Source organism: Myotis lucifugus, unplaced genomic scaffold (genome assembly GCF_000147115.1).
Source record: "Myotis lucifugus unplaced genomic scaffold, Myoluc2.0 scaffold_165, whole genome shotgun sequence".
Taxonomy (NCBI): Eukaryota; Metazoa; Chordata; class Mammalia; order Chiroptera; family Vespertilionidae; genus Myotis; species Myotis lucifugus.
The window spans coordinates 1,548,616-1,562,251 of NW_005871213.1; the positions used below are offsets into that span (position 1 = coordinate 1,548,616).

Here is a 13,636-nt window from a genome sequence, read left to right on the forward strand (position 1 = left end):
ACATTGAGTAAGACAGGAGCTCTGCCTTTATAATTTAACTGTGAATCGGACAAGCAAATAAACAATTAGAAAAAGAAAGTAGATTAGGATACAGTGAGAAAGGTTTCCAGAAGAACTGATGCTGGAACTAAAATATGTGCAACTAATTAAGTATAACGGTAGGAATTTCTGGCAAAAGGAACTATCGGTACAAAGGCATAAAAAGGATGGGACCCTGGCCGATTTGGCTCAGTGGTTAGAGCGTCGGCCCAAGGACTGAAGGGTCGCAGGTTCAATACTGGTCAAGGGCACATACCTCGTAGCTGGCCCTGGTCAGGCGCATGCAGGAGACAACCAACCGATGTGTCTCTTGCACATCGATGCTTCTCTCTCTCTGTCTCTCCCTCTCCCTTCCACTCTCTCTAAAAACCAATGGAAAAATATCCTCGGGTGAGGACTACCAAATCAAAACAAAAAAGCACGATGAGGTTGGAAAACCACAGACATGTGGTGGGGGGATCCACAGGACAAACAGACTGTGAAAGGTCTCATGCCCTGAATTAGAAACTCTAACCTGCATTCTACAGTTAATGGCAAATGACCGACAGATTTTCGGCAGAGTAACAGCAGCAGCAGTAATAGCTTAATGTCTCCTAAGTACTTGCAAAGTGTCAGACGTTATGCTAAGAGCTTTATTCATATTTCGTATGCCCAGAGCTTAACATATTTACATTAGCTCACATAACTTTTCCACAACCCCATCTATAACATCATACCCATATTACAGGTAATTGAGACGCAGAGAGGTAAGGAAACGTGTCCAAGGTCACCTATCTGGAGGACAGGGGAGCCAGATCTGAAGGTAACATGGTAATTCTTTTTTATGAGAGATCAATTGGGCAAGCTGTGCAAAGCTGGATTAGTGAAGAGCATCTAGAAGAAAACCGTCAGGAGACAGTCACGAGAAAGCAAGTGAAATTGTTAAAAGCCAGAACTGGGGCCCGAGGGCTGAGCGCAGGAGCGGGAGCAAGAGCCGCCTAACCACACTCGCAGGCCCGGGTGGAGTCACCGGGGATGCTCCTCCACTGTGCCAGTCGGCACCACTGCAAGGACTCCCATCTCTCTCCGCCTGAGGGACTGCAGACCTTCAGTCTAGGTAGCCGGTACCATGCCTCACTGCAGACATACACAGGGCCTAGGACGGCGCCTGGCACACAGTGGCAAGCTTAATGTTTATTTGTTGAAGAAAGAAGGAAGGGAGAGAAAGAAAAAGAAGAAAAATATGTCTACATTTCCAGCTTGATACAGATAAGGGTACCACTGACTGTCCAGGGAATTGAGCAGAAGGAACAGATAACAACAGGGAGGGATAAGTTTTACATTTGCTTTAAGCCATAAAATGTATATCTTGTATGTCAAGAGAACTCTGTAATATAGAATTGTACCCCTGAAACTTGTATAATTTTATTAACCAATGTCACCCCAATAAATTCAATTTTTAATAAAAGAAAACTCTATAAGAACTCTATTACTACCTTATCCACTAGTACATGTGGATTATTTAGGAATACTGATTCTCTGACATACTAACAGAAAATCACCATTCATATTGGAACTCAAAACATTTTTAAAACATTTAATTCTTAATCTTCTCAATGCATTTGGATGGCTGAGAATGAGAAAAATTAGAAGAAAACTGGCCCCAGGCCACCAATGTGCTTTTGACAAAGAGCTTCAAGAGCAACATCTCCATGGGGGGCTCGGGGAATCCTGTCTTTCACCATTTTGTACACTACAAAACAATCGATGCCTCCCTTCTCCACACCCGCTTTCACTGTCAAATATCCATTTTACCCAAACGCTGCTTTAAGATAAAATATGAGTGCCATGTTCTTCCAATTAAACGAGAAAATGCAGCGCCTGGCATGCAGTAAGGACACTGTAAATGTTTGTCATCACAACGACCAGGATTGTCATCATTACGATTCCCACAACTACCACTGCTAAACTAGCACAAGGTCATGCAGATGAACTGCAGGCCCTGTAAATAAGCAGAAGTAATGGGTGCACTCACCTAATCATGCCCTCTTACTGCCTTCCTGGTATACGCTTCCCAGCTACCTTTTCACACACTGCCCCTGCAGATGAAGCACCTCCCCCCCACACACACACACCTCCCCCACTGCTCCCACCCTCTACTCACTCTTAAGGTTGCTTTCCAAAAGTCACTTTTTCTCAACAATCTCATCTCACACTCCTGGTTAGGGACTCTCACCCAACTCTGTATTTTTCCTTCATCAGATCTGTCAGTTTACAATCAAGTATTTGAGTGTCTGTATGATGTACAGGAACACACCTTTTGCTCACAATAACACCCCTAGTACCAGGAATGATTCATATTACATAAAACACATTCAGTAAATTCTTGCTGACTATATCGAAGAATAATCAAATCCCAGACTTTTTTTTACTAGTATGTATCTGACCAACTGTTTTTTAAATATATTTTTACTGATTTCAGAGAGGAAGGAAGGGTAGAGTTAGAAACATCAATGATGAGAGAGAATTACTGATTGGCTGCCTCCTGCATGCCCAGTGGGGATCGAGCCCATAACCCGGGCATGTGCTCTGACCAGAAATCAAACTGTGACTTCTTGGTTCATAGGTCAATGCTCAACCACTGAGCCACACTGGCCAGGCCATATCTGATCAACTCTTGATTTACACCAAAACATTTATTTCTTCATCGAATTCAAAATAAAAGACTACAGACACATACAAAAACTTTATCACAAAACTGGCTTAGACTCTTTAAAAAGTTTCAATTTCAAATTTCTCCAAAATGCACATCCTAAAGCAAAATTAAGACAGTAAGAGAAATCAGTTAAGATTTTAAAAAATTATTTTATTAAGCAGTTTTAACAATCTTTGTTAATAAATATTTAATCTCTATTCTGACTTTTAAGAGATACTGTAAACTACTGCAGACTTGAAATTTTCATTTTTTAGAAATTTTGGAAACTCTTACCTGGACATTTCCCAATAATAGATGTAAAATCATCTTTGGCAGACCTGCAATGTATGCACAAAATGAAGACAATAGTTTTACATAACAACAGTATTGTGTACTGCCATACACCACCACAGATACTACAGACTGGACAACTTCTCTACACAGCACTAAATCATTCCTGCTCTTACAGACGGGGTTCTGTGCCTCAAATAAGGCCCTTGCATTAGGGATACTACTTTCTTCCAACATTTCTTTTCATCAGGAATGGAGCTATAACAAGAATGAAGTGACATAAGCACAAGTGAGTTTAAACATAAAAACAGCCAAAGTGTCCTTCGATAGATGACTGGATACAAAGATGTGGCACATGTATACAATGGAATACTACTGAGCCATAGAAAAGATGAAATACTGCCATTTGAGACAACATGGATGGACCTTGAGAATGTCATGCTAAGCCAAGTAAGTCAGTCAGAAAAAATCAAGAACCATATGATTTCACTTATACGTGGGTTATAAAACTGAAAGCAACAAATGGACAAATAAACAAACAAAAACTCATAGACACAACAGTATGCTGGTTACCAGAGGGAAGGGGGATGAGGGGTAGTTAAGGGTAAAGGGTGTCAAATGTGTGGTGACAGAAGATGATTTGACTTTGGGTGGTGGCCACACAGTGCAATATACAGATGATATATCATAGAATTGCACACTTGAAACCTATATAATTTTTTATTATTGTTTTTTTAAAATTTTTATTATTACGTATGTGTCCTTATCCCCACATTACCCTCTATCTCCCCCACTCATGCCCTCACCCCCCTGTTGTCCATGTCCATTGAAACCTATATAATTTTATTAACCGATGTTACCCCAATAAATTTAATTGTTGAAAAAAGAAGTCACACTATCAGCACAATTCTCAAAGAGATGCATTTCACATTGCCGCAACAAACGGAAGAGGAAATGCTAGCCCATCCTATGCATACGTAAGTTCAAACACTGTACCCACGTGATGCTTAATGATGCTGTTAAAGAAGAGGAACCCGCCTGGTACAGCCATGCCAAATTAAGTAATGTAGTTTTAAAAGGCTGTCATTATTGGCCCTGGCCAGGTAGCTCAGTTGGCTATAGCATCATCCCAATACACCAAGGTTGTGGGTTCAATCTCCAGTCAGGGCACATACAAGAAGCAACCGATGAATGCATCAATAAGAGCAACAACATATTCATGTTTCTCTCTCTCTCCCTCCCCCTCTCTCTGTAAAATCAATAAAACAAATTTAAAAGGCTGTCCAACACCATTTTGCTAATTAAATGATGAGGGATACTTTCTTAAAGGGGCATGTTCATCTTTCCACTTCCCCACATCACTCTGCTGTCTTTTAAGGAACTTTACTTTCTCATTAGACGATGTGTATTTTCCAGAACTCTGGAATCCACTCTTGTTGGACTATGTGCTGTGAAGTCAGCTAAGCACACACTCAGGAAGGTATAGAAAAGTAGGGGCCCTTTGCTCTGTCGGCATCAAGCTGTATGTAGATGGACTGTGGGTCCGCACAAGACCAAGACACACTACTTGAGACCAGAGATGTTCTGTTCTCTCGAGACATTCGGGGGCATTACGTACACATCTAGAAGGCTTCTAAGCTGGGCTTTCCATGCGCTTTATTTTTAATTAATGTATCAGTGACAAAAGCGATGAAACAATAGCAACTAACTCAGGAAAACCAGTTCATTCTTTGGGACATTAAGAACAGCAGGCAAAACATGTGGCGCCCCAAAAATTGGGGACTACCCCTTTCTCCAGACAAGGCCTAACTCCTAGTTCTCCAGAAAGAAGCAGTGAGGCAGAAACATGAGTTAATGGTAAAGTCCCTTTAGATGTGCTCCCTTTAAAACTCTTAGTTCCCATTTGTCAAGTAAAATGCTTCTCAGAGGACATTTTTAATATGAATATTAACAATTACCTGATCTCCACACACTGATCTTGAACAGCAGCCAAAAGCTTTCCATTGCTTTCATAGGGGAGAAAGAAGAAGAAAATCTGTATGCACATTTGTAACAGTCTTCCACACACATGGAGGGATTTTAAGTTAAAATCATTTTTAAAGTTGTTTCATCTTTAGACCTTGAAGTTAGATGACATTTGGTACAAAAGCAGGCAAAATGATTCCAATATAGCTTGAATTAACACATTTAAACAATATATATCAAAGGGAATTTATATACAATAAATGTCAAGACTATTAAGCCATAAACACCCCAAAATTAATGCCATAATGAAATTTAAATGCTTACCCAAGTAGAGAAACATATGAATTGTATACATCCTTACCTTGCAAGGACCAAATGCCAGTTTATCTGTTTATTAACCAAGCGAACCAGTCCATCAGGGAGCAAAAAGGGTGCAGGGCTGAAACCACAACACATTAGCGAGCTTAAAATCTAATTGTGAAAGACACACACACACACGGAGGGCTGAAACCACAACACATTAGCGAGCTTAAAATCTAATTGTGAAAGACACACACACACACGGAGGGCTGAAACCACAACACATTAGCAAGCTTAAAATCTAATCGTGAAACACACACACACACACACACACACACGCACGCACCAGAGGAAAAGCAGACAACACTGGAGCTAGCCCTAGAGAAGAGCCAAAGGTCTCCTTCATAGAACCATATCATCTATCTTATCTCTGCAGCTTGTAACATTAGACGTCCTCAAGGGAAAAGCAATCCGTGGTAAAGAATTCCATAAAACGATTCCTACACACATATCTAAAAGCTGAATTATATCCTTTGTCAGAATAATCATTTTTTTGTTCCTTTTCAGGCTCAAAGTTAGCACTGTGCCTGAAAACATACATAACACTCAAAAGAATTCAAAAATACCCAAGAACTGAAAGCGAAAGAACCTTCTCTGATGCACGAGAGGGGATACGACAACAAGGACACAAAAGTTGTTTAAAAGCTTTGCAAGCTGCAGATCCCTCGTGTGGACATTCGAGATAAGGCGGAGAGCCTTCATCATTCAGGATAAGGCTCAGACGCTCATCAGTGAAAGCACAAGTTGTCAGGAGACTATCTGAATAATGACTAAGGGAAGGAAATCGCCCCAAGGCTGTAAGGTACCCGCCAGAGTGTGCCAAATATACCAAACGTCTATTTTATAAACTGGTTCACCTGATTATCAGCATCTATATCACAATTCAGTTCTGAAAACTTAAATCATAAATAGGACAAAGTTATTTGTATTTGATGTTCATACCCTTTCTCTGTGGAATTAATGACTCACCTGTACCAGATGTACTGGCGTAAAAATAATAACCGATCTGAAATAAATAAATAAATAAATAAATAAATAGCAAAGCCAAATATTTCTTGATGATAAAATCCAAAATACACTGTAGAATGAGTCATTACAAAACACAGAGTACAACTCTTAAAATAAGAGAATAAAATCTAAAATACAGTATGTATTTTACAAGATCATATATTTGTTCATATTAAGTTCCAAGCTGGTGTATTCAAAACTCTAACAGTACAAAAAGTAAAAGTGATTTAAAATGCTAAATTTTGCCAAACAGGCTTTAATAAAACCATGGAGTAAAAATCATAGTAATAGCCCTTTAAAACCAACGTATTTTTATTAAAAAATTAAGATACCATTTTATACTTTATAGCAAAAATTTAAATAATAATATCTAAAAATGGGGAAGTCCATGAAAACCAATTTCTAACACATTATTGACAAATAATGTTTTATAGTATCTCATTTAAAACATATGTGCGTGAGAACATACGTGTACGCAATTAAGTGTATATCACTGGGTGAAGGTCTGAAGGATAATAGATTACCTGTGGGTGTCAAAATGAAGAGTAATTTACTTACTCTAATTTGTGGTTACCTATGTTCTCTAAGTTTTCTACAATAAATGTTATGACTTATATATATTTTCTGAATTTCCAGAACTTCAAAGCGTTTGTGATAACGAAAATTGCATATGCTAGCGATTCTTGTATCAGGAGATAAAATTATTTTATCTTTCTCAGAAAGTAAAATTACAGTTAATTTCAAGTACTCAGCTCCTTAGAAACTGAATCTCCTCTTTACGAGTAGCTCACATCCACCAGTGTAAGGATAGGCTTGCCCTAGCCGGTTTGGCTCAGTGGATAGAGCGTCAGCCTGTGGACTGAAGGGTCCCGGGTTCCATTCCGGTCAAGGACACATGCCTGGGTTGTGGGCTAGATCCCCAGTAGGGGGCGTGCAGGAGACAGCCGATCAATGATTATCTCTCATCATTGATGTTTCTATCTCCCTCTCCCAGCCTCTCCGAGATCAATAAAGATATATTTAAAAAAAAAAAAAAAAAAAGGATAGGCTTTGGGACCAGAAAGGCATGCAAATTCCAAATGAATGACCTTGGGCAAGCTTCCTCACCTAACACATACACTCGGAGCAGCACCAGCTTGCTGGCCTGGTAAAGCCTTGTACCAATGCCCACAAGCCCTCCCAGCACCGCTCACTGCGGCTAGTGCGATCCTGTGAGCACAGTGTACAGTCCGCCGGCAGTTAAAGAATGCCCTGGTTTGTCAATTTTGCAATATGATTAACCCTGGCCCGATGTACCTGAAACATCATGTAAGCCACTTAAAACAGCCTGCCACTGTCCTTTCACCTTCAATGTCCGCACTCTCTGAGGCTCAAACTGGGCTTGATTTTCTTCATTTCCTCCTAAACACATCCATAATGGCTAACTCAGGCCATACATTAGCTCCACGCTGCATTAAAGGTGTGTGCATATACACACATATACATGCAGACATATATGTGTCTATATATACATATCACATATCATGAAGTTACATATATAAAATTAAACTCAGGTAACATGTATGCTCGTCACTTTTATCAGGTTCTACATTAACACGTTAAGCGCCAAGCCTGTTTTGTCTTCCTTTCTGTTTAGCCTGCGATATCCGATTTCACCGATATGCTGGAGGCACCGGTGACTGACCAGTCCCGACGGAAAGTATAGTGTAAGTCACTGGTGACTGACATGGCGCTTAACGTGTTAAAAGTCTAAAAAACACATTTTTAACCCTTTTCGGTCCAACCTCGAGGCTGACTCGACAGACCAGGTGCCAGGAGCAGGTCCAACGTCGAGCAATAAGAACATTAAAAAGTTCAACATTCAATCCCGTCAATTAATTTGGACCAGACTATTTGAATTCCAAAAATAACATTGGACCGCAAAGGGTTAAATTCCTAAACTTTCTAGAATAGCACAAATATGAATGAAATGGGGGGTGGGGGGGTGGAATTACCTGCTAGCCATATACTTAGATGTATATAAATACATGTAGAAAAAATAAACAAGCTATCCATACCTCGAACTGCTTTTGTGATGATGAAGGATGCACCATGTTTTCGATTGCCTCTAGGCTGCAGACGGGAAAAAAAAAAAAGCTTACATTTGAGAATTTTCTAGTAATCCTTACACACTACGTAAAGTTCTATTTCTTTGTGACTACTCAGAGCACTGGGTACAAATTACCAGTATTTAAAAACTACTCCTAGACAGAAACAGGTAGAAGCAGCCTGGGGCAGGTGGGCGTACAAGTGAGCATAACGGAGTCACAGGCATCTGCGAGGATGAATCTTGCAGAGGATAAGGAAGGATTCTTGCTGGAACTATTTCATATCAAAACACTAGTCCAAAGACAAGAGAAGTCCAGGGCAAAGACCAGTTGGGGGCTAGAGAGGCCTAACCACGTTTTGCTTGCAGGAAAAGGGGTCATTTAGATGAAATAAGTTCATGCCTGGAGACAAAGGCACTGAATGTTTTATATCCACGGAGAAAATGCTAGTGAGGCCCACATTGATATATAATTGCTACATTAAATAGTTAAGTATATTTCAAACAGGCTGTGTGGGCTAAACAATTCTAGGCACTACACATGCTGAGTGCCATGAGGTTTCAATGTAAGTTTGATGCTGTGCTTATTTTTTAAAAATCAATGTATAACGTTAAGTATTCTGAATCATTGTTGTGATTAACCAGGGAGTGCTCAAGGGGCAGAAACTTATACTTATCCAACCAACAGCAGCAGCGGCTGCTTCCTGGCTGCATAACCTATAAAATATTCACACCGGTAAAAAACAAAGAGAAACTAAATAAATACCTGAAAAACAGTAATATATACAGATCTCTGCCAGCCTACAAAATACGTTATTCGCGACGAGCAGAAACTGCAACGGAAAGGTTAAAGAGAAAGAAACTGCACAGGAGAATGAGTAGTATCTCCGGTACAGAAACACTTTTGAAAGATTTTGTAGAAGAGAATCTATATGGCCTGGACTCCGTGATCTTTGGTAAAAGTCCTTTTCCATCTTGCCGCACCCTCGGAGTCTTAACCCGTGCAGGCACAGGTGAGGCTCTCAATACACATCTGCCGGAGAGACGTGGACTCCCGCTTCCTCTCTTCACCCTACGCCGGGGAGGTCCTCTCTGGGGAACTGACAACCCCAGGTCCACGTCAGGTTACAGCCCCGCGACCCCTTCCTGAGCAGAGAACCCAGCCCGGGGCAGTAGCGCCTCACTCTTCACACCCTGAGGCTATTTCAGCGCTGATGGCTGGGAGGGTGGGGGGGGAAATGTTGACCCGATTGTCTCCCCTCCACACTGCAAGCCCGGTGCAAGTGCTTCACCTGGGCGCCCAGCACCTGGCGCGGTACCTGGGACACGGGCCCACACACACCTGCACGTGGTAAGTGCTTGTTGAATGAAATACTCAAGAGCTGGCGCAACTCAGCTCCAGACGGGAGTGAAGGCTTGACGCCCGCTCCGTGGCAGCCCGCCGGAAGGTCCACGGACTCCGGGTCCCGCTGCACAGGAGGGCCCGCCCGGGAGGGGAGGGGACACGCAGTCAGGGGTGAGAGGGGCCCTGGCGTCCGATGCTGCAGCCCCCTCCCAGCACCGCCCGGGACAGAACCAGAGCCCGCGGTGCCGTCCGGGACAGAACCAGAGCCCGCGGTGCCGCCCGGGATAGAACCAGAGCCCGCGGTGCCGCTGGCCACACCAAGCCCGGCTCCCGGACCCAGACCCCCGCCCACCCGCCGCGCCGTTGCTAGGCAACGAGACGCGCGGCCGGGCCCAGCTCCCCCGCCCACCAGCACCGCCACCCTACGTGGCCCTTCCTTCCTACGTGGCTCTGCCCGGGCGCCGTCGCGCCAAGCGGGCCCCGGGTCTAGAGGAGCCCGGTTCACCTGCACTTCTGTCTCCGGGGGCCACTCGGTGTTGACCAGCAAGTCATAGAGTATCGTCTCCTCCTCGCCCTCCGCGGCGCCTGGAGTGACAGCCGGCGCGGACTCGGAGGCCGCCATGTTGTCCGGGCCTGGCAGCGGAGGGAGCCACACTACGGCCGCCCGCGAGGGACAAGCTTCCCCGACCGCGACCGCTCTTCCTGCCCGGGGGGGAAGGGGCGGAGTCTACTGGCCTGAACTGTTAGGTTCACCCCGTCGTGCCTAGGAAGTACTAGGGCTGTGGCTTGTCTGGGGTAGGACCGGGTTTCTCTGCGCTCCTTGCGTCTTCATCTGCGTGCGATCAGCCAAGTCTGCACCTCTCTTCCCCCGCCAGCTTCTGTAACATGAAAATGGTAAAAAGAGTCCCCCTGAGATGCTAGCATTCCTCTATGGGTTTGTTGCCTAATACATGGAAAGATGGCAAGTAGTGTTTTTTTAAATAAGCACCCAGAAGTCAGGCGACGCCACAGATTAAGCCAATCACAGGTATCAAAGGAAGAAGCTGGGAAAGGCGGTGGGGGCCAGCGGGGTCTGTGCTTAGTTTTTGCAGAGGACAAAACATTGGGGGATGACCAGTGTTAGGGAACAGAATACAGAAGGTGAGGGGGATCTGGGAACCCGAGTTCAGGGAAGGTGGTTGCAAATTTAAAAAATTGTCACTATCCGGAGACAGCACAGATCCCACAGGCTCAGGGCTCAGTCCCACAAGACTGCCCACCCCCAACCGGACCCACCTCCCAACGCACACCCCTCAGATGCCAGATGGAAACCCTGGTTATCACCTGTGCTTCTGACAAATCGACTGTAGATCAGAGATTTCCAAGACTTCCTTCGTGGGTTCCAGTAATTTGCTAGAGCAGCTCACAGAACCCCTTTTATAAAGGATATGATGAGCGGCTAGATACGTAGGGTCCCTTAACAATATCCTCAGAGTTTATAACAGTGCCTGGAACAGAGCACAGGACAAAATATATATTATTTGTTGAATAAACGAAAAACTGCCCAAAAAACCTATTTGACACATTGTATCCCGAAGTACTTCTCCCAACAGCTGTCTTTTTATCAAATCCTCAATTGCAAACACCAGACTTCCCTCCCCATCCCACCAGGGCTGACAAGGTGCCCAGCTTCCCATGTGGTAGGCTGTAGAATGTGAGCAGGTAGGGACGCCATTCACTGGGGAAGCAGGAGGGGTGGCCCCTGGACTGGGACACGGCCTCAGCACTGGCCCTTCCCATTTCTGCACACCAAGTTCCCGGTCTCAACCTTTCTCAGATAGAAATGGGTTTGCTTCCTGCGTCATCCATTCTCTTCATCACTGACCAGCACAATCACAGCCAGGAGGTGGCTGGCCAAACCCACAAAGGATGCTTCCTGCTTAGCTGTGAAGGGGACAATTGCAAATACACCACCAAGAGGTGTTTCTCCTCTGCCATCATCTCATTATGTTAATTCCTGTGTTCATCCTCACCCTTCCTCATTTGTACAACAGAACGGGAACCCTAAGGCCATGCCTGGCTGACTCCTGGGAGCTTACATTGTGCAGAAACAAAAAGCGCGGGCTGACACTACCACACCTGCAAAGTGACTATGCATTTAACGGGGAGCGATTCCCGGGAGGGAAATTCTACCAGAAGTGCTCTGAGCACACGGGCAGGGTAGGAAGCCTGCTCCACTGTTTAAAACCCAGAAGAGTGCCTGGGAGGGGAAGGCCGTGCGGTGGCCAGCAAAAGGGAAGCAGGTGGTTAGAGTACGCGTGCCGTGAGAAGAGCTGCACTGGAGAATGCCAGATGTGGGGGCTGGAAAAGAGGCAGAAAAGCGATCAAGGTTCAACAGGGGAGGTTTCAGGCAGGCTGCATGGCTGAAGTCCAACTGCTAGTTGGTCTTACTTACACTGACTGTACAGGTATAGCGAGTTGTCCAAACTGAGAAACTTTTGAGAGTGAAAAAGATGATTTTAATAATGAAAACGTACCCATTTTCACAAGAAGTCATCTTGTTTTTATAAGCCTTTGATGAGGGGAAGGAAAAAAACGGAAAAATGTTCCCATTTTTTTCTATTCTCATAGCATACCAAGTATGCCTCAACGGAACTAAATTTCTACCTGATTATTTCTAATACCTGACATCTTTAAAGATCTTTGTGTGTTTTTTTCTCCTGACTCTTGCTCATGGTGGCTTGTTTCTTTATATGAGAGAGAGAGAGAGAGAGAGACAGAGAGGATGAGTGTGTGTGTGTGTGTATACCTTGTTTGCTCATATGCTTTGAAATCCAATCTGTGAGCATTTTTCAAGACATGGGGTTAGAGGGTCCCTTCCGCCCCCCCCCCCCCCCCCGAAAAATTTTCTTCCCTTTTTCAAGGACCTGGGAAAATTGGGGCCCCTAAAAATTTAAAATATTTTAAAAGTACAAAATGTGCTGCGCTAAGATAGGGCCGGGGTGAACCCCGGGGGGGGGGGGGGGAGGGTGGTCAGTGAAGGATTAAAGAAGACAGACAAGAGAAGAAAGCTGGCGCTAGATGGGACACTGCTCTCGGATGGAGAGACAGCGCCACAGCCTGCAAGCTGAGTGAGTCTTTATTTTATAGCCAGATCCCACGAGGCAAAGTCAGGGCGAGATCAAGATCTTTACAATGTTCTCGTGGGTTTCGAATCTACTCAGTTACATGCACCTGATCAAGCTTTGTTTACTTGCTGCACCTCCCGCAGCCTATATCACTCAGCCACGTGGGACCACAGGTTCGGACCATAAGGTCAAGCTTACAGCTGTAGCCTTTGGCTATAATTGTGCTGGGAGGGCTTTGCCCTCCAAGCTGGGACTTGCACGTGGCTTTGCCACGAGAGGACCGTGCCCTCTCATTAGTCCGAGGCTTGAACCTGTCCAAACGCTGTAGCCACTCTCCACAACAAATAATGTAAATTCAGGCCCCAAACTTGCAAAAGGACCAGGCTGTTTTCACAAATCTTCACAGACTTTTACATCCTCTTGGATTCCAGGCGAAGCGGACAAGTCTGGTTGCTGTCTGACTCGGTTTTATTTCCACTGTGTAGCTCTTCTCAGGCCCTACCTTTATGCGGGGTGATCAGTAACCCAACACCCTTCCCTTCACAGATTCCTGGCTTTGATCCTGGCCTCCCCCTCCCACCCTACCTCAGCCCTGAGATCAAATCTCCACCCCCCTTCCCCAAGCAACTGATGATGTCACTGCTTGCTTCTATGGAATCTTCTGCCTATTGCCTGGAATCAGGGTTTCCTTTACTTTCTGAACAAATTCATCCAATTCATTTTTTAAATATATTTTTAAATATATTTTTATTGATTTCAGA

The 13,636-nt window shown here is 44.2% G+C and overlaps 1 protein-coding gene across 3 annotated transcripts in view; it reads right to left on the bottom strand.

The window, feature by feature from the left end:
- NBAS (neuroblastoma amplified sequence) overlaps nt 1-10,455 on the bottom strand; it is a 195,222-nt gene extending 184,767 nt beyond the window's left edge. For 2 of the 3 annotated variants that reach the window (XM_023759896.1, XM_023759897.1), the window contains exons 1-6: nt 10,274-10,390; nt 8,395-8,449; nt 6,299-6,335; nt 5,331-5,408; nt 4,963-5,010; nt 3,008-3,051 (exon numbers count right to left, since the gene is read on the bottom strand). In XM_023759896.1, the coding sequence (XP_023615664.1) occupies nt 3,008-3,051; nt 4,963-5,010; nt 5,331-5,408; nt 6,299-6,335; nt 8,395-8,449; nt 10,274-10,390 (379 nt within the window). Of the gene's footprint in view, nt 1-3,007; nt 3,052-4,962; nt 5,011-5,330; nt 5,409-6,298; nt 6,336-8,394; nt 8,450-10,273 lie in introns of all 3 variants that reach the window. The other variant, XM_014461993.2, reaches the window with a different exon arrangement.
- Nucleotides 10,456-13,636: the final 3,181 nt, after the last annotated feature.